General features: G+C 43.7%; 1 protein-coding gene across 1 annotated transcript in view; it reads left to right on the forward strand.

Annotated features, from left to right (window-relative positions):
* Positions 1-19608, forward strand: part of GUCY1A2 (guanylate cyclase 1 soluble subunit alpha 2) — a 389883-nt gene that overhangs the window by 126845 nt on the left and 243430 nt on the right. Inside the window, exon 3 of the mRNA XM_077484335.1 lies at positions 3174-3295. Coding sequence (XP_077340461.1) covers positions 3174-3295 — 122 coding nt within the window. The remainder of the gene's footprint in view (positions 1-3173; positions 3296-19608) is intronic.

The following is a 19608-nucleotide window of genomic DNA, read 5'->3' on the forward strand; positions in this document are numbered from 1 at the left end:
AAAGAATATGTAAATCCAACATTTCCTATTCCTGATATGTGCCTGCTGTGCCATGTACTTGTATGAGAAAGTCTCCTTTTTTCTTTGCATTGCTTTCTTTGTGTGGAATCTTTGGTGTTCCTGCCAGTCCCTCTGCTTTCCTATTAAAATCTTGTATTGTAGGTGGGCAGTACCTCCTCCATGGTGGGTTCTTCTGGGCTACACTGGGCACCTAAAACAGGTTGCCTTATACATGGGGTACCTTTGCTTGTGCCGTGCTCACCAATGCCCTCTGACAAAGCGGAGGTCACTTTCAGAGGTAACTCAACCTTAAGGCGGACATCTGACTCAAAGATAACTGTACACCATGTACACTTGTACAGATAACTGAACTTTAGTTAACTCTTGAGCCCTATGTCAATGTACACCACTACGGTCATTTGTTGCATTCAGGAGGGACATGCAGAGCAGATGCCCTCTTCACCTGTCCAGCGTATCTCCACTAATGCACTTCCAGTAATGGAATGGGGTCATGCAGTGCACCTAGCGAAGACTCAATGTATGCACTCACTTAACTCTTCCTCTTCTGGGGCTGGGGACCTCTGAGCGCTGATATGCTTCTATTGCTAGAATAGGAAAAATAAATTCTAACATGATGTTCACTTTCTAAAGAATATAGCAAGCTGAAGACAGCAGATATACATGTAAAACTTATGTAGGGAGATTGGTTTAATTTCTGTGTATCCGAGGCTCAGTGGCGGAACTACCAAGGTCGCAACAGGAGTGCAGGGGTGCCCCAGTGGGGTTGCTAGTCGCACAGCTCTGCACTGATAGCGTCTCTCTCATGGAAAAGTACAGAGCCGGTGTTCTGTCCAAAAATGTCCCCCTATCGAATAGTGTCCGCTGTGTACTGCGCAGGCGCAGCGCTTGCACAGTACGGAGCACAAGGAGATTCGGAAAATTTCCGAAGATGAAAGGCACCTGCACCGTGAGTCCAGGTGCAAGCCCCACCATCCAAGTGGACATAGGGCTGCACATATTAGAGGGCCCCTTGTGGGCTCGCTTCGCTCGCCACGCTTTGGGCACGGCTTCGCTTCGTTCGGCTCTTTTTATTCTAACTCTATGTCCACTTGGATGGTGGGGCTTGAACCTGGACTCACGGCACAGGCCCCATTCATCTTCGGATATTTTCGTAATCTGCTTGTCCTGTGTACTGCGCATGCGCAGTACACAGCGGACATTATCCGTTGGGGGACACTATTTGTGCTCCGTGGGAAATTTGAGCTCATTTGTTTCGCACTTGACTGCCTGCAGATTACACACAGGAGAGGGGAGGGGGAGAAGATTGGCTGTGTCTCCTCTCCCATCCTGTGCGAGAGAGGACAGAGGGGAAGATAGAACTGTCAATGCCGGCTCTTTGCTTTTCCATGAGAGAGACGCTGTCAGCTCACAGCCATGCTGAGACAGCAGATGGCACTGATGAGCACTGACAGGCTGCACTGATAGGCTGCACTGATGAGCACTGATAGGAGGCATTGATGGGCACTGTTATAAGGCACTAATGGGCACTGATAGACGGCAATAATGGGTACAGTTAGGCTGCACTGTTGATCACTGATAGGAGGCACTTATGAGCACTGACAGGATGCACTAATGGACACTGATAGGAGGCTCTAATGGGCATTGGTAGGAGGCACTAATGGGTAATGATAAGCTGCACTGATGAGCACTGATATGAGATGCTAATAGGCACTGATAGGAGGCACTAATGGACACTGATAGGAGGCATTGATGTGCACTGATAAGAGGCATTGATGAGCACTGATAGGCAGAACTGATAGGCAGCACTGGTGAGCACTGATAAGTGGCACTGATAGGCAGCATTGATGAGCACTGATAGGCACCACTGATGGGCATGGAGCACTGATAAGTGGCACGATAGATACTGATAGGTGGCATTGATGAGCACTGATAGGTGACACTGATGGGCGCTGATACACAGCATTGATGAGCACTGATAGATGCTGATAGGAAGCATTGATGAGCACTGATAGATGGCACTTATGGGTAGCATTGAGGAGCAGTGATAGGTGGCACTGATGGACGCTGTTAGGCGGCATTGATGAGCACTGATAAGGGGTGCTGATAGGCAGAATTGATGGGCACTAATAGGCGGCATTGATGAGCACTGATAGGTAACACTTGTAGGTGGCATTGATGAGCACTGATAGGCAGCATTGATGGGCACTAATGGATGGCATTGATGAGCACTGCTAGGTGGCACGGTACTTATGATTGAGGCACTGATTATCAGTGTAAACAATTTACTGACATTCTTGGCGGTTAACGGCAGTCCTTTCCTCACACAGACACAGCGTGGGAGGAAAGGGCTGCAAATAACCAGCAAGTCTGTTTACATATGATCAGCTGATCACATGATAAAGAGCCGTTGTGATTGCGCTGGATGCACGTCCCAGGAGGGCATGCGGGACTCGGGAGGCAGGGCTCTGGGAGGATGTCCATGGATGACACCCTCCCACAATTGGAAGCCCGGGGTCGGTTGGAAAGGGGGGGGGGGGGCAGGAATCCCATCATGGTTTCTTGCACCGGGGGCCTGAAGATTCTACTGAAGCTGTTCACTTCACTGGGTATAGGAGAGGATTTCCATCCACTTTAAGTATTCTCTTCTCTATCAAAAAACAAACATTTTCAGCTTTAAAAATAAATACGGAGCTGAATTCATTTTTGACTTTTATATCGGATTTAAAAAAATGCTACATTCATACACATTCATATACTACGGTATATTCATATGTAAATAAGGGGATTCTTACATCAACTACAACGTGCCAAGTCTTCTATGCAGCTCTGACTAAACACTTATAACTTGTACAATATACTGAAAAATTCTCATTTTCTGCTTCCTGGGGCGAAGCTGTTACTCAAACATGTCTCTTCACTTTTCAATATTCGGCCTCCTAATGATGCAGTAAATTAGTACTAGTGATACAAGCTGATAATTCTCCTGGTGATAAACAGCAGCTCCATGTGTGAAATGATTTGCCTGAGCGCTATGTGCTAATTAGGGATTTGCTAACAATTTAATGAGAGAAAAGCCATTCAGAAGGTTAGGCACTAGGAGACGGTGGGCTCCTATCTCATCCTCTTCTGACGTGTTACTCTTTCTTTTAAAGCTGCCCGGATGCCGAGAAGAATCTGCATAATGCTTCACTGAAATGTCCATATGCGGGTCTCTCAGCTAATGAAGATTCAGAAGACGTCTCAGGAATTCTGCAGCGCACAGCCAACATTCTGGGTAGGTAGTCAATTAGCCAATCACAGACGAGCCCAACCAAAGGTTTTGTTTAAATCAGCTAAATACTTTCCAACTTCATTGAAACACAAGGTGTGCAGTCACAGCCTGCCAGCAAGCTATGGAGAAGGACCCTTGATCTTTGGGTGAAAGCAGTGGCCTCTCTGTAGCAGTCTGACACACCTTCTGCTGGCTCCAAAACAATATACTCAAACTTTTAGAACTTCCACGATTAGCCAGATCAAGAAAAATGTCAAACACTCCCAATAGTGGCTCCCACACAGCAAGGCTTCCCATGACTGGCACCCAACAGTTGCTGAAACCATTCAACCATTGGACGTCTGCAAAGAAACCACTGCCTCCCCACAGAGAGCTAAAGTTCTTCTATATTGCATGTTGTTAGGGGACAGCTCTAGCTCTAATTCAGTAGGGGAGTGTATTGGACTTCTGCAGAGAGAATACAGCTTCCACATAGAGAGGTGGGCCTCCCTTAAAGCATGCTGGCAGAGGACAGACATTTCCATTCAGACTGTCGCCTCCCAAAAAGTGAAGGAGCTGGGATGTACTGGTGGGGAGGGAGAGGGGCTCTGTACTAGAGGGGGCTCTGTACTGGTGTGGAGGGAGGGCATCTGTACTATAGGGTGGCTCTGTACTGGTGGGAAGGAAGATGGTGTGTACTTGGGGTTGGGGGGGTGTACTGGTGAGACGAAAGGAGGTCTGTACTGATAGGGTGGGAGGAGCTCTGTACTTGAAATGTGTCTGTACTGGTAGGGTGGGAGGAGGTCTGAACTGGAAGGGGGGTCTGTACTAGTAAGGAGGGGGTATTTATCAAAGGGGGTCTATACTGGTGGGGAGGAAGGGGGTCTGGACATTAGTCTGATGCCTTTTTGGTTTATTCAGTGGCATACTCAGTGTGATTAAGCTCCATACTGTAAAAGCTGCCTGCAGCTAAGAGCTTACTCTGTAGATGTAAGTTGTTTTATTTATCGTTTTGCACATTTATTTTCCATTATTTAGCTTTACCATTTATTTTATAGATACATTCTTTATATTTGTATCTTTTTTTGTACCTTCTTTAAATTACAATTATTATTTTTAAATCCAACGGAGTCCAGCAATTAAGGTTATCTATGACCTAAAGTACTTTGCGTACACCTGGTCCACCATTGTCAACACTGAGTCAGAAAGCAGATCTGGATGAATGATAAAGAGCTTACAAAGAGGCAAGTGCATGTAGACAAATAGTGGATAAAGAGAGCTTTAATAAATCCAATAAATCCCTACTGACAGTTAATGGCAATATGGGCCTTTAAGAAGGCCTGCACCAGATTCAAAAAATCACTACTGCTTGTTTCGGTAAATTTACCAACAGTGGCACTTTGATGAAGTGGCACTATTAATGTACCAATGTCAAAACACGCACAAATGTCGGCGTACAAACGCGCATATTCATTTTAAGAGGGAAGTCACAGGGAAAAAAATTTACATTTTAACCTTAAGGACCAGCCCTCTTTTTCAGACTCGGTGTTAAAATGTTTAAAACAAGTTTTTTTGCTAGAAAATTACGTAGAACCCCCAAACATTTTATATTGTTTTGTTTTTTTCTAACACCCTAGAGAATAAAATGGCAGTCATTGCAATACTTTTTTTGACACCGTATTTGCGCAGCGGTCTTACAAGAGCACGTTTTGGGGAAAAAAAAATCACTTTTTTAAATAAAATAAAAAAAAGACAACGGTAGAATTAGGCCAATTTTATTTATTTTTTTAATATTGTGAAAGATAATGTTACACTGAGTAAATTGATAATTTATTTTTCTTATTTATTTTACTTGATTTTATTTATTTTTACACTGTTTAAAAAATAAATAAAAAATGGATACATCCCTTGTAATAGAAAAAAAGCATGGCAGGTCCTCCTAAATATGAGATCTGGGGTCAAAAAGTCCTCAGATCTCATATTAATGCAATAAAAAAAAAAAAAAAAAAATGTAATTTGAAAAAGGACATTGAAAAAATGTTCCTTTAAGAGGTATGGGCGGAAGTAACGTTTTGACATCGTTCCGTCCTCCTATGGTATAGAGACGAGTGAGGGCCATCTTTGCCTCACTCGTCTCCATACCCAGGCACTGAAAGTACCCGATCGCCTCAGCTGCTACCGATTTGAAGCAAATAAGGGTCAGTGCCCATCTGCAGCCTCACCATTGTCATCAATGCAGCCTGATCAATGCCCATCTGCAGTCTCACAAGTGGCATCAATGCAGCCTCATCAGTCCACATCAATGCAACAGCCTCGCCATTGCCATCAATGCAGCAGCCTCGCCGTTGCCATCAATGAAGCAGCCTCACCGTTGCCATCAATGCAACAGCCTCACCGTTGCCATCAATGCAACAGCCTCACCGTTGCCATCAATGCAACAGCCTCACCGTTGCCATCAATGCAACAGCCTCACCGTTGCCATCAATGCAACAGCCTCACCGTTGCCATCAATGCAACAGCCTCACCGTTGCCATCAATGCAACAGCCTCACCGTTGCCATCAATGCAACAGCCTCACCGTTGCCATCAATGCAACAGCCTCACCATTGCCATCAATGCAGCAACCTCACCATTGCCATCAATGCAGCAACCTCACCATTGCCATCAATGCAACAGCCTCACCATTGCCATCAATGCAGCCTGATCTATGCCCATCTGCTGCCTAGAAGGGACAGTGAGGGGGGCGGGAGGAGACAGGGCTTCCTATTATAGAGACTGCCAAGTAAACAGGAGATTCTCACTGTATGTAATCTGATAGCGCTCGTCCCACCCCACCCTCTCTGTCCCCTCCGAGGCAGCTAAAATTGAAGTATTGGCGTATAACACGCTATTTGCACCCGATTTTCATGGTGAAAAAGTGAGTGTTATACACCAATAAATACAGTACTTCCAGTTTGTAGATAAAGAAAATGAAAGTAATTAAGAGCTACTGTAAGGGTCCAGTCACACCAGAGGGAGCATCTGTTCTAGCACAGTCCTAACGCGAGACAAGCCAAAATGCCTTCTCCCCTATGTGCCTCGTTCACACCACTGTGCTTTGGTGGTGTGAGGGTTGTATACAATGGAAAAGTGTGGCAGGTTGTACTTTTTCCCAACGCAGCACAGTGCGAGGCAATCCATTGCTTTGCACCATGTTGCAGCCAATATAACTTCATGAAATGTCACTGGGTGAAATTTCAATAAAGTTAATTTAAAAGAAAAAGTGAACAGTGTGATTTGCTGTGATCTCACTGCATCGCACCGTATACCAGTCGATGTGTTGTGATGCAGTAACTGGTGTGAATAGACCCTCACTTGCCATACAGAGACAGGCAGAGTGCCTGTCTCTCTACGCAATGTACCAGAGTTCCATATTTGCTGCCAATTCCCTCTCCCTATCAGTGGTTGTTAAGGACGCTACCGGCTCACAGCCTGCAGCCTCCTAGCAACTAGTGTCGCTGCAGTTCCTAATAGGGAAGCTGATGGGGGGGAAGCCCCATTATGTCTGCCTCTCCTTGGTATTGTCTTAGACACTCTTTATGAATTCCCCTGAGTGCGTTAATGCAAACAAAAAGTCATCCAGTTAAAAACGGAACTAAAGAGGTTAATAATTTTCAAATGGTCCTTTGCTGGCATGTTTTTCTTTGTGCCCATTTACGGCCACCTTCATTGGCCAGTGTGAGATAACAATTTTCCTGGCACACTAGCAAAAGGCTGTCATGCCGGTGCTGTAAGCTGTGCATGCGCAGCTTGGTTTACAGCATCGCAGAGGACAGCAAGCAGGCAGGTAGGGACATTTTATTGCAGAACAGATATTGCATATGTCTGTTCTGCAATAAAATCCTGCCTGCTCACTGATTGTTACTTCATTTCTGCTTTAAGACCTCATTTATTTTAGTACTAGCTGCAGTAGGAATTCAGCAGATTCCTGAGGCTGGGTTCATATATGAATGCTGAATGCTGATACTTGCGGCCCCTCAGCCTGTACAAAGCAATGGCAGACCACAGCTGTCTGCTGGTGATCACATGTAACCACACACGCAGCGATCACTGTTTGCATCCGATGTGATCATTTGTCCCTGATCGCAGGTAATTTCTCCATGTGCGATTACATCCAAACACCAGCAGACATCTGCGGCCACTGTCAGTTTGTCATTGTTATGTACAGGCTAAGCAGCTGCAACTGTCCCCAACTGCCTGTTAATCCAACCAGGTATCTGCCGGGTTCTTGATGCAGCTGGCACTAAAATACTGTGTGAATGAGGCCTATGGTTTATATACACGTTATTATAATTAGTTAAAGTGTTATACCTTTGGGAAGATGTTCCTGATTACATGCATTGGTTTCACAGTTGCTGTTCCAGGAAACACATTGCTTCATTAATACACACTTCTATTAACATTTAGAGGAAGCCTGCGGAGAATCTCACCTTGTGAAAAGGTGATGCGAGCCGAAACCAATAAAAAATGTTGTGTTCATGGTAAATGATGCATTACCTGTCGAGCACTAAAAAAGTCACAATGCTGCGCAAATTGATTATGTTTTAATCGCTGGTGTCTTTATGTGCAGATCAAGGGAACTAAAGGAGCTGTGCAGAAAACATAAAATATCTCTCAGTGACCTTCAGCTTTGTAGACAACATTCTGTTTTGTAATGTAAAGGCATCCAAAGATTCTGTCCAAAGAGCAAAAAACTTGGTGTTTAGCAGAAAACAACCAAATTTTAATACAAAGTAGTAAAAGCAGAAGTCTAGTTTTCTTTTTGCCCAAACAGCCCTCATTATAAAATAACTAAATATATTTATGTTTTTTATGCACCTTCAGTCTGATGATGTCACAGGTCCTTCCTCTTCCCTCATATTCGCTTTATGACAGGTGAGCACTGTGCAGGGCAGAAACACTCTAAACCCAGGCAACATGATTACACGGCACCAGGGGGTGGGTCCCTGACAGCCTAGGCTCAGAGGAAGTGGATTGAAAGACAATGGCTGTCATTCAGCCCAGAAAACCAATGACATCTACTGATGCAAAATAAGTACTGCATAGGGACAACTACAGATTTTAGGAAAACTAGGTGTATAGGTGCGACAACCTTCCCACATAATAGCTCGGCCTGGTGCTCAGACCTCGAGGCTACTGATACCTCCAATGTACCAGAATAAGAAAAGGGATGGTCGGCACTCAGGATGACTTCCAAAAAAAGAGTATTCCTTTATTGAAAAAACATATATAAAAGCTGATGACTAAGGACCAACGTTCAAAAGGCGTAGGCTGTTTTTACAGCGTTGTATGTTTTTTTAGTGAAGGAATACTATTTTTTGGATGTCATCCTGAGTGCCCACCATTCCTTCTCTTATTCAACTACAGATTTTAGGTAAGTTCTACAGGAAAAGTTACTTTTTGCGTTTTGGTTTAAGTTGACTCTTGATTGGCTACTGTAGGTTAACACATATTACACATCATCATTGCTTTTGGATAGATGTGCGCATCTTCACTGGTCTCACAATTTGATTACAATTACCATGTCAACGATTCGGTTCCATTCCGCAATGCATCACGATTGCTGCCCATGGTTTTCATCCAAAAAATTCAAGCAGTCAGAAGAACTCAATTTTTTTATTTTATCTGTTCTTGAAAAAAAAAAAAGACAACACTCCCTGCATGTAGCAAAGTCTAACCCCAGGAGACAACAACTTAAAGAGGAGCTCCAGACTCCCCCCAAAATACTAGACTAGATGGTCAGAGATTGCAGACATTCTACAGGATATGGTCAGAGACTGCAGACATACTACAAGAGAGCGTGAGAGAATGCAGACATGGTACAGGAGATGGTCAGAGAATGCAGACATGATACAAGAGAGAGTCAGAGAATGCAGACATGATACAAGAGAGAGTCAGAGACTGCAGACCTACTACAGGAGATGGTCAGAGACTACAGACCTACTACAAAAGAGGGTCAGAGAATGCAGACATAATACAAGAGAGGGCCCGAGAATGCAGACCTGATACATGAGATTATCAGAGACTGTAGACATGCTACAGGAGATGGTCAGAGACTGCAGACCTACTACAGGAGATGGTCAGAGACTGCAGATATGGTGCGGGAGATGGTCAAAGACTGCAAACATACTACTGGCAAGGGGTGTGCCAGGTGTGCCTGGGCACACCCTAATCCTGGGGTTGGCAACCCATCAATCGCGATCGCCCAAGTAATCATGGGCAAGTGACAGGTAAACTGCAATCCTTCTTTGGTGACCCCCAGAACCTGGACAGGCGGTGGAAGTTAGTGGATCTGATCTGTATTTTCCTCCTGCAGCAGCTGAAAGTAGGCTTCCCCTCCTCTTCCACTCACAACATTCAGCTACCACAGGAAGAAAATACAGGGGTTCAGTACCAATATATGCCGCCCCCCCCTACCTGTCAGAGCTGGGCAGAGGCCGGTAAATATGTCACACACGCATGTGTGTTGAAGCTTTGAGGTTCACACCCTAATGCACACCTATGACTACTGGAGATTGCCAGAGACCGCAGACTTACTACCAGAGATAGTCAGAGACTGCAGACCTACTACAATAGATGATCAGAGAATGCAGAGATACTACAAGAGGGGGTCAGAGAATGCAGAGATACTACAGGAGACAGCAAGAAGGTAATTATGATATCTTGTAAGTATAACTGGTGCATCAGATATTTTCTGTAAACATTAACTTCTTTATGTAGTGCTATTACTAGTTAGTTCCTACCAAGCACCCGATGACAGTCTTTGAAAGTTTGAGAAGGACTCAGAACAAGCACGTCCTATATTCCAAGAGTCCAGGGTGCTCGTCAGGGCCCCTGCAGCAGCCTGCAACAGGGCAACTCCTGGTGGCTGGGGATGATGTCAGTGGGAGGTGGGAAAAGAGGGAGCGGCTAATGCCCACGGCTCCTTTTGGGTTCGCTCGGAGAGGCGCGGCTCCATTCAGAGAGGCAGGGCACAGCACGGCGCACAGATGACATCATCACCCGACCATCAATTATGCAGGTTGTAGCATCGAAGCCGAATCGGAGACTGCTGAATCGTAATACATCAATGCTGCAATTAAATTCAGCACCCCTACTGTTCGATCTACATTACTGAATAAGTCCCATAGTAGTATTCTGTGGAAACGGAAGTATGGAGGTGCTTTTGGCAACCAATCACATTTTAGCTGACATTTTTAGTCTATCATCAGAGCTCAAATAAACTGCTGCTGTAGATCTGCAATCAGAATAAAAATACATATATAAGAGTGGTCCTACCTGGTTCTGTCCATAGTCTACTTATTTCTGTCCATCCAGTTCTGAGATTCACACAGACAGCTTGGTGAACTCACTTTTTTTGATACAGTTAAAAACAACGCTAGGCCACCTTCTTATGCCCAGACCTTGACTCGACAGTGAACGAGCAGCATTAGACTAATAAGGTTATCTCTCTGATGTCACCTCCTGTCAGCGCCTGTAAAAGCAGCAATGACTAAGCACAGGTGTGTGAAACGCATTTGCTGAACTTTTTGAGCTGGCTGCATGTCATGTCATGTCCTCATTTTTAATGGAATTTCAATAAAAAAATTATTTTATGCTGGAAGTGCCACCACCCTTTTCATTATTGAATAGGACAGATGATTGCCTCCTAGGCTGCCATTCCCTCTCCCAATTTGAGTATTTATATGGAAGGGATTATACCTGACTAAACCATGCTAGTTGCATTTAAAAATTCTGCAGGACAGGAATCAGGAACAGTGCACTCTCTGCTGCCTCAGGCCTCAGGCTATTTATGAGCTCTTCCTCCACCTTCTGCACACACCTCCTAGGTAATTGGTAGGGGTCCCTTAAATATTCAGGCTGCATGCCATGCCCTTAGAAAACAGAGGTAAGTAACAAAGCAGCAGCCTGTGGGACACTGAGCAGACCTAAACAATCAACCCCTGCTCCACATTACAGAGGAGCTAAACTATATTTACCTATCGGCCTATTCAACACTAGGAGGGCGCTACAGTGCCTTTCCCAGAGGTTTGCACAGAACTTCAAATTGCAAGCAGCCTGTTTCATGGAACATGAATCCCTGGCAATAAGCTTATTAGTGTTATAGGGGGGAAAAAAAGTTAATTGTGCCCTCATAATATACATTTGGACTTGAATTTCTCCTGAAAAATAATAAAGCATTTCTTGGTATGTTACTGTGCCTACAGCAATAGTTCCAAATTGTCTCTCATTTGGAGGAACTGTCCCTCTTTTGGAACTTTTTTTAGTTTTGGATAGAGTGGAAAGGGATTAGAAAGATTGTCAGGTTTTTATTGCTGCCTGTGTCCCCGTTAAGGAGATTCATCCTCTTTATTTGTCCTGTTTATAATTATTATTGAAAGTAAAAGAAAATTCCAACCTTTTTGGGTTGTCCCCAGAAAATTAATAGAGGGGAAATCTTCCAATGGGGACACAGTTCTAGTGATCTGGGGGTTCCCATGGAATTCTCACTTGCAGGGATTTCCTCTCACTTCTTGTTTGGCTAAGTGACAGGAAGTGAAGGAAAATCTCTGCAATGGGACATGGATGGCAAAAAAAGATAAAAAATATGACGGGTTTATAATCCTCCCTTACTCTTTCCGAGATTAAAATGTTGAAAAAGTTTTGCCCACAGTTCTACTTTAACTTTTGAAACATGTCCAAACCCAGGGTGTCATAGGTGTTGGGTGGCTTGCAAGGTCAGGGCAACCTTTGGGGGGCAGTCATCTTCGAGCACCCTCCACGGGGGTTGCGCTGCATACAAAATGTACTATTTTACTGCCAAAAGGGTTATGCTGCACTAAACTTTTTACCCAATCTCTATATTGCTGCATTTGTTATTTTCAGAATCAATGTGAAGGAAAAGTATAGGTCATAAAAGCACTTGTGCAGTTTACCGAATTGTTTTCTGTATATTAAATGTTTGTGATCCCTGTAGCCAGGGTTGTTTTGGGCATGTCCTTTGCCTACATACTGGGGGTTATTTACGAAAGGCAAGTCCACTGCAAGTGCATTTGAAAGTACACTGAAAGTGCACTTGGAAGTGCAGTCGCTGTAAATCTAAGGGGTAGATCTGAAATGAGTGGAAGCTCTGCTGATTTTATCATCCAATCATGTGCAAGCTAAAATGCTGTTTTTTATTTTCCTTGCATGTCCCCCTCGGATCTATAGTGACTTCACTTCCAAGTGCACTTGCAGTGCAAAGCGGATTTTCCTTTAGTAAATAACCCCCACTGTGTGTTAAAAGGTGCCCCTCTTTATCATTTCAGAAAGTTGGGAGGCGTGCCTACAGTCTCATAGTTGTATATCTGCAGTGTGCGATCTAAGGCACTGCTGCCACTGACTGCTAGTCTCAGAAGAACAGTGAGTAAGTGAGATTTGGTGATGCCATTACTGTGCTGCTCACTGTTCTCCTTGCTGGAGGTGCTGACATGAGGAAGCTAAGCCCTACATCTACCAAGATATCCAGCTCCACACAAAGACACATTGCAGGACAAGGCATGGTAAGTCAGCTCTGGGTAGATGACAGACATTACTGGTGACTAGTTCTTCGCCTGCTGCCTGCCTTTTTTTGGGACACAGCTTGCAGAGTTCAGTTCCTCTTTAAGACCCCTTTCACACTGGGGAGCTTTGCAAAGTGCCCTGAAAGAGCCGCTGCTGTGTCTCCACTGTGAAAGCCCCGAGGGCTCTCACACTGGACTGGTGCACTGGCAGGACACTAAAAAATATCCTGCTAGCAGCATCTATGGAACGGTGAAGGAACGGTGTATACATGAAATCATGAAATCAATAGGGCAGTGAGGCTATACCGCTGGCAAAGCGCTGCTGCAGCCCGCTATCGGCCAAATATCTCCGCAAATATACCGCTGGCAAAGCGCTGCTGCAACCCGCTATCGGCCGAATACCTCCGCAAATACAACGGTAAAGCGCTGCTAAAAATAACGACGTTTTCCTATGGACACCGCCCCCGCCCCAGTGTGAAAGGGGTCTAACAGTACCTGTTTTGGAGAAGCTTAGCACCACACAAGACTGCAATATGGCCTATTTCCTGCACTTTATTTAGAGTTAAATATTGATACAACCGATTGCAGATTATTAAGGACCTCATCTGATCTACCCCTCCATTGAATTGCCTTTTGTCCAATTTGCTGGCAGGTGTTAATCTGTTTGAAACAGGTTCCCTGTTCAAATGTCTGGAAGCCATTCTAAACATGCAGTTTAAGCCACTTCAAAGGCACTAGTTCCAGAGAGACCCTCTGATTATATCATATGGCCTACTGAATATGCATATATGCGTAAGGCGATAGGAAAACTTTGATTCCTTCCCCGAGGAGTTAAATATTTAAACCGTTGGCCCGAAATTAAATGGATCGTGGGGGATTTATTTTGCGCAGTTATTGTTTTTAACAGAGTTTGGCATTTAAATCAAAGGTTCCAATATCACACTGGACAGATTGTTTTTTTTTTTGTTTTGTTTTTTATATCTTTCCTTTTGAAATTGTGTGCTCTACAAAATGTTATTTTTTTAAATTCAGTCTTAAAATATTTTTGTAATCGCAAAACAAAGAAGATCCAAAATCTGTACAAGCAGCCTTTCTTCCCGATTCCCATCTGCTGCTGCTGCAAAGATTAGCACAATTGGATGGTTAGGCACTACATTGTGTGTGTGTGAGGTGTGTGTGTGAGGTGTGTGTGTGAGGCACGTCTATACATTAGACATGTGCAATTTGTTTTGTAATAAATCGAAATTTGGCCGAACTTTGCATCTTTCGGACATTTGGAGGCATCCGAATGTCTGAAGAAAAAAATAACGAATTTCAATTAATACAAAAATAAATTTTAGAGAGAATAGCGAATTAATTCGACATGATTTGTTAACGGTCTAATGAAACAAAATGTCAATTTAGAGTAAACGTTAGTGCCGGTTCACACAGGGGTGACCTGTAAGGCGACTTAACAAGTCAGGCTCCATGTATTGCAATGGAACCATTCTAATAGGAGTGACTCAAGTTGCTCCGACTTGGAAAAAAGTTCCTGTACTACTTTGGGGCGACTTTGGAGTGGCCTACATTGACTTCTATACAGAAGTCGTTTTGCAAGCCGCGCTGAAGTCCTGCTGTACGGGGCGGCTTCAGAGTCAGACAACTTTGAAGCCATCCCTGTGTGAACCGGCACTAATAGTCCAATCAGCTGATTCATTTTGTACTGGAGGTTGGATTACTGGCAAAGTGCATTCCTGAGAAGTGAGTGAGAAGGGTGTTGTATTGTATTTGAGCAGAGGAGAAGAGATATTGTCATTGTGTGTTAATGGATTCAATAAACAAATGACTTTCTAAACTACAAATTGTTATCACGAATATATATATATAGTGTACATGCATACATTTCCGAATCAAATCGATATACATACAAAATGAATCGATTCGGTATAACGAATATTGACACTCTACAGAAATAACAAATTACTTGAAAATTAATTATGTAACATAAAGAATATAACAGAAATTATGTATTTTACAAATGAAAACAAAACAAAACAAAATTTTCCATTGTGCACAAGTCTACTATATGCATCCAGAAAATGAAAGTACCATGATTTTTGCTTTTGGGCTTAATACTGCTTTAACCACTAGCCGACCAGCGCATGAAGATGTATGTCGGCACAATGGCACGTCTGGGCAAATGGGCGTACAGGTAGGTCCCCTTTTAACCGGAGCATTGTGGGCGCGGCCGCCGCATGCTACGTAACCGTGCCCACGGGGCCCGTGGACTCGATGTCCGCTGGGGGCCTGTGATTGTGTCACAGAGCAGAATAACGAGGAGATGCCTTTGTAAACAAGGCATTTCCCCGTTCTGCCTAGTGACATGACAGGGATCTACTGCTCCCTGTCATCGGGAGCAGTGATCGCTCTCATGTGAGTGGAAGCCCATCCCCCCCACAGTTGTAACATCTCCCTAGGACACACTTAACTGCCCCCTAGTGTTTAACCCCTTCCCTGCCAGTGTCATTTACACAGTAAGCAGTGCATTTTTATAGCACTGATCACTGTATAAATGACAATGGTCCCAAAATAGTGTCAGAAGTGTGCGATGTGTCATCAAAATCAATAAATACGCTTATTGCGTTTTGTTTTTTTTACCAAAAATATGTAGAAGAATACATATCGGCCTAAACTGAGAAAAAAGATAGTTTTTTTATATATTTTTTGGGGCTATTTATTATAGCAGAAAAATAAAAAATATAGCTTTTTTTCAAAATTGTCGCTCTTTTTTTTGTTTATAGCTCAAAAAATGTAAAACACAGAGGTGATCAAATATGACCAAATGAAAGCTCTATTTGTGGGAAAAAAAAGGACTTCATTTTTGTTTGGGTGCAGTGTCGCACGACCGCGCAATTGTCAGTTAAAGCGACGGCAGTGCCGAGTCGCAAAAAGTGCTCTGGTCAGGAAGGGGGTTAATCCTTCCGGGGCTGAAGTGGTTAATGCATAAAAATGTATTTTGTTAATGCAATGTATCATGTCAATGGGCCCTTAAGATGAAAACATTGATTTGTGATGGCTATTTAAAAGGGACCTTATAAATTGTTGTCAGTAGACTGGAGACAGTCTCATTGAGATTTCTTCAGATGGCTAATTCAGTGAAACTTATTATAGCTTCGGCTTTCAGTATTCTGCAGCTGTGGGGTTGCTTTGTGCTACTATAAAAAGGATCACAAATAAAACATTTTTGTTTCTAAAAGGACATATTCGGGGTTATTTACAAAAGGCAAATCCACTTTGCACTACAAGTGCAAACTACAAGTGCAAAGTGCACTTGAAATTGTATTGAATGTGCACTCGCTGTAAATCTGAGGGGTAGATCTGAAATGAGGGGAAGCTCTGCTGATTTTATCATCCAATCATGTGCAAGCTGAAATGCTGTTTTTTATTTTCCTTGCATGTCCCCCTCGGATCTACAGGATTTGCCTTTCGTAAATGTCCCCCGTTGTCTGTTGCTTTTTTTTTTTTTATTGACAGTTTTGAGCAGAGAACGGCTCTGCACTTGTTACATGAATCGTGGAAATTCTGGATTAAGATTGTGAAGGGGGTTGAATGGATGATTTTTTAACAATTAATCGTGCAGCTCTAGTAGATAGGGAACAAATGATCTGTCATATTTTGGTTGGAAAAATCCTTTTCCAAACACTGTGCATAGACTCCTTAGTCTTGTTTAGAAAAATGCTTCCTAAATAATTTTAACAAGCAATTAAAACCCATGGCTTTTATTTATTAATTCAGAAAGCAACGTTCAAAGATAAATAGCTCTAACTAACCAAACAGAATTCTTCATTTACTGTGACCTTATAGCTAGAGCTATTTTGCACCAATAAAACCAAACAAATTCAAAGTTAAAAGACTTCAGCAAAGATGCTGTAAAAATATGAATCAATAGGGGCCTGGAGGGGTGGGCGATTGTGTGAGCGATGAGCGTGATGCCACTGCAAAATTATTTAATTTTGTCTTTGAAATTTAGATAAAATTAGCCTCAAATTTGGCCATGCAGACTTCTTATGCCGCGTACACACGACCAGACTGTTCGACGGACTAGGTCTGACGGTCTTCCCGACGGACTTTCTGAACAAACGGACTTGGCCACACATGAACAGAATAAGTCAGTTCGAAAGTCCGTTTTGAACGTGATGACGTAAGACGGGACAAAACAAGGAAGTTCAATAGCCAGTAGCCAATAGCTGCCCTTGCGTCATATTTGGTCCGTTGGACTATCACACAGATGAATGGTATTCCTGATTTTTAGTCCATCGGATAGATTTGAAATGTGTTCTATTTCTAGGTCCGTCTGATTTTTTTTATAAAAAACGGTCGGACTAGCCCACACACGATCAGATTGTCCGACGGACTGATCCCGTCGGGCCTAGTCTGCCGGAAAGTCTGGTCGTGTGTACGCAGCATAAGGGATAGGGTTGGGATTAAAGTGGACTTTGCATGTTAGTACATATGTGGGCCCCCTTACCCCCCCCCCCCCATGACAAAATGCTGTATTACAAAAATAAAACAAAAAAAATAAAAAAAATGTGGGATGAGAGAACTTGGAAAAGCTGCTCAGAATCTCAAATCTCCCAAAATGATGCTACACTACTGTACAAGAGCATGTTTAATGGGGATACTATTGACACAGTCACATAATGGGGATGGTACTGACACAGCCCCAAATTAACCACTATGGCTCAAAATTTATATGGTCCAGAAATATTTTCAAAGCCATTGCTCCCAATTTTTAAGGACAATTTAACCACTTAAAATGGTTGTAAACCCTTACAACACACTTTGACCTACAGGTAAGCCTAGATTAAGGCTTACCTGTAGGTCCAAGAAATATCTCCTAAACCTTCACGGTTTAGGAGATATTTGCCGAAACACAGGCACTGCTGTCTACGGCGCATGCGCCGTAGACAGTGGCGTGTAGGTGCACTGAGCGCGGCACCGTCAACAGCGAATATGCTGCGCATGGCGGCTCCCGTGCACATGCGTGGGAGTGATGTCATCGCGGCTTCGCCGAATGACAGCGGCGGAGCAGCGGGACCCACCGAGAAGATGGATGCGCCGGACTACAGGGGACAGCGGTGACTTCGCTGGCTCCTGTGTCAGGAAAGTGACACATAATGGACTGCTATGCGATGCATAGTAGTCCATTATGCTTTACCTTTGCAGAGAATGAAAGAGGAAGTAAACCCATCAGGGTTTACTTCCTCTTTAAGGACTGGAAGATTTGCCCCCTTAATGACAAATCCATTTTAACTGACAATTGCGTGGTCATGTGATGCTGTACACAAACAAAATTGACGTCCTTTTTCTTCCACAAATAGAGCTTTCTTTTGGTGGTATTTGATCACCTCTGCGGTTTTTATTTTTTGTGCTATAAACAAAAAAAAAAAAACAATATTTTTTACTTTTTGCTATAATAAATATCCAAAAAAATAAATAAATAAACAAATTTGTTTATCAGTTTAGGCCAATCTGTATTTTTCTACATTTTTGTTAAAAAAAATTGCAATAAATGTATATTGACTGTTTTTTGTAAAAGTTAAAGCATCTACAAAAAAGGGGATATATTTATTGCATTTTTATTACTCTTTTTTTTTTTTTTTTTTTTTTACTAGTAATGGCGGTGATCAGAGATTTTAATTGGGACTGTGATATTGCGGCAGACAGATCAGACACTTTTGACACTTTTTTGGAATCACTGACATTTATACAGCCATCAGAGCAAGCAATAGCCACTGATTACTGTATAAATGTCACTGGCAGGGAAGGGGATAACACTAGGGGGCAATCAAGGGGTTAAGTGGTCCCTATGGAGGTGTTTCTAACTGTGGGGGGAGTTTACTCACTGGGAGTACAGAGAGAGCGCGGTTCCTGATTACTAGGAAAGGGTATCTGTCTGTTTACATTGACAGATCGTTGTTCTAGCTCTCTGAGGAGTGATCGTGGGTCACCGGCGGACATAGCTGCCGCCGGCCACACACACATCGGCTCTGGAGTCATGTACCCCATAGAGCCCTTAAAGCAGCCACTGTACAGCTATGGCAATTCACGCAGGGGAGCCAACCTGCCACCGTATAACGACAGTGGTTGTGCAGCAAGTAGTTAATGACTAAGATAGTACCACTGGATTGGTACACAACAGGGCCAAAAACATGGTACAAGGCACAACAGGGTACAGGACACACAACATGATACAGGGTGGTGCAGGGCACACAGCAGAGTGTAGGGTACACAACATGGTTCAAGGCACACAAGGGCACACAATATGGTACAGATCACACAGCAGGGTATAAGGCACATAGCATTCTACAGGGCACACAGAGTACACACCATGGTACAAGGCACAGCAGGGCACATAGCAGGGTCCAAAGCACACAATATGTTACAGGGCACACAGCAGGGTATACAACATGGTACAGGGCACAGAATATGGTACAGGACACAGGCATAAAACATGGGACATGGCGGTGCAGGACACAAGCCATACAGCAGGGTACAGGACATGGGCACACAGTAGGGTACATGACACGGGCACACAGCAGGGCATTGGCATACAGCAGGGTACAGGACACAGTATGCAGCACGGTACAGGACACGGGCACACAGCAGGGCTCTGGCATACAGCAGGGTACAGGGCATGGGTATACAGCAGGGTACAGGGCACAGGTATATAGCAGGGTACATGGCACGGGTATACAGCAGGACAGAGGCACACAGCAGGACACTGGCATACAGCAGG

This window comes from Lithobates pipiens, unplaced genomic scaffold, assembly GCF_037356315.1.
Source record: "Lithobates pipiens isolate NorthernLeopardFrog02 unplaced genomic scaffold, aLitPip1_a1.2 Scaffold_16, whole genome shotgun sequence".
NCBI classification, from domain to species: Eukaryota; Metazoa; Chordata; class Amphibia; order Anura; family Ranidae; genus Lithobates; species Lithobates pipiens.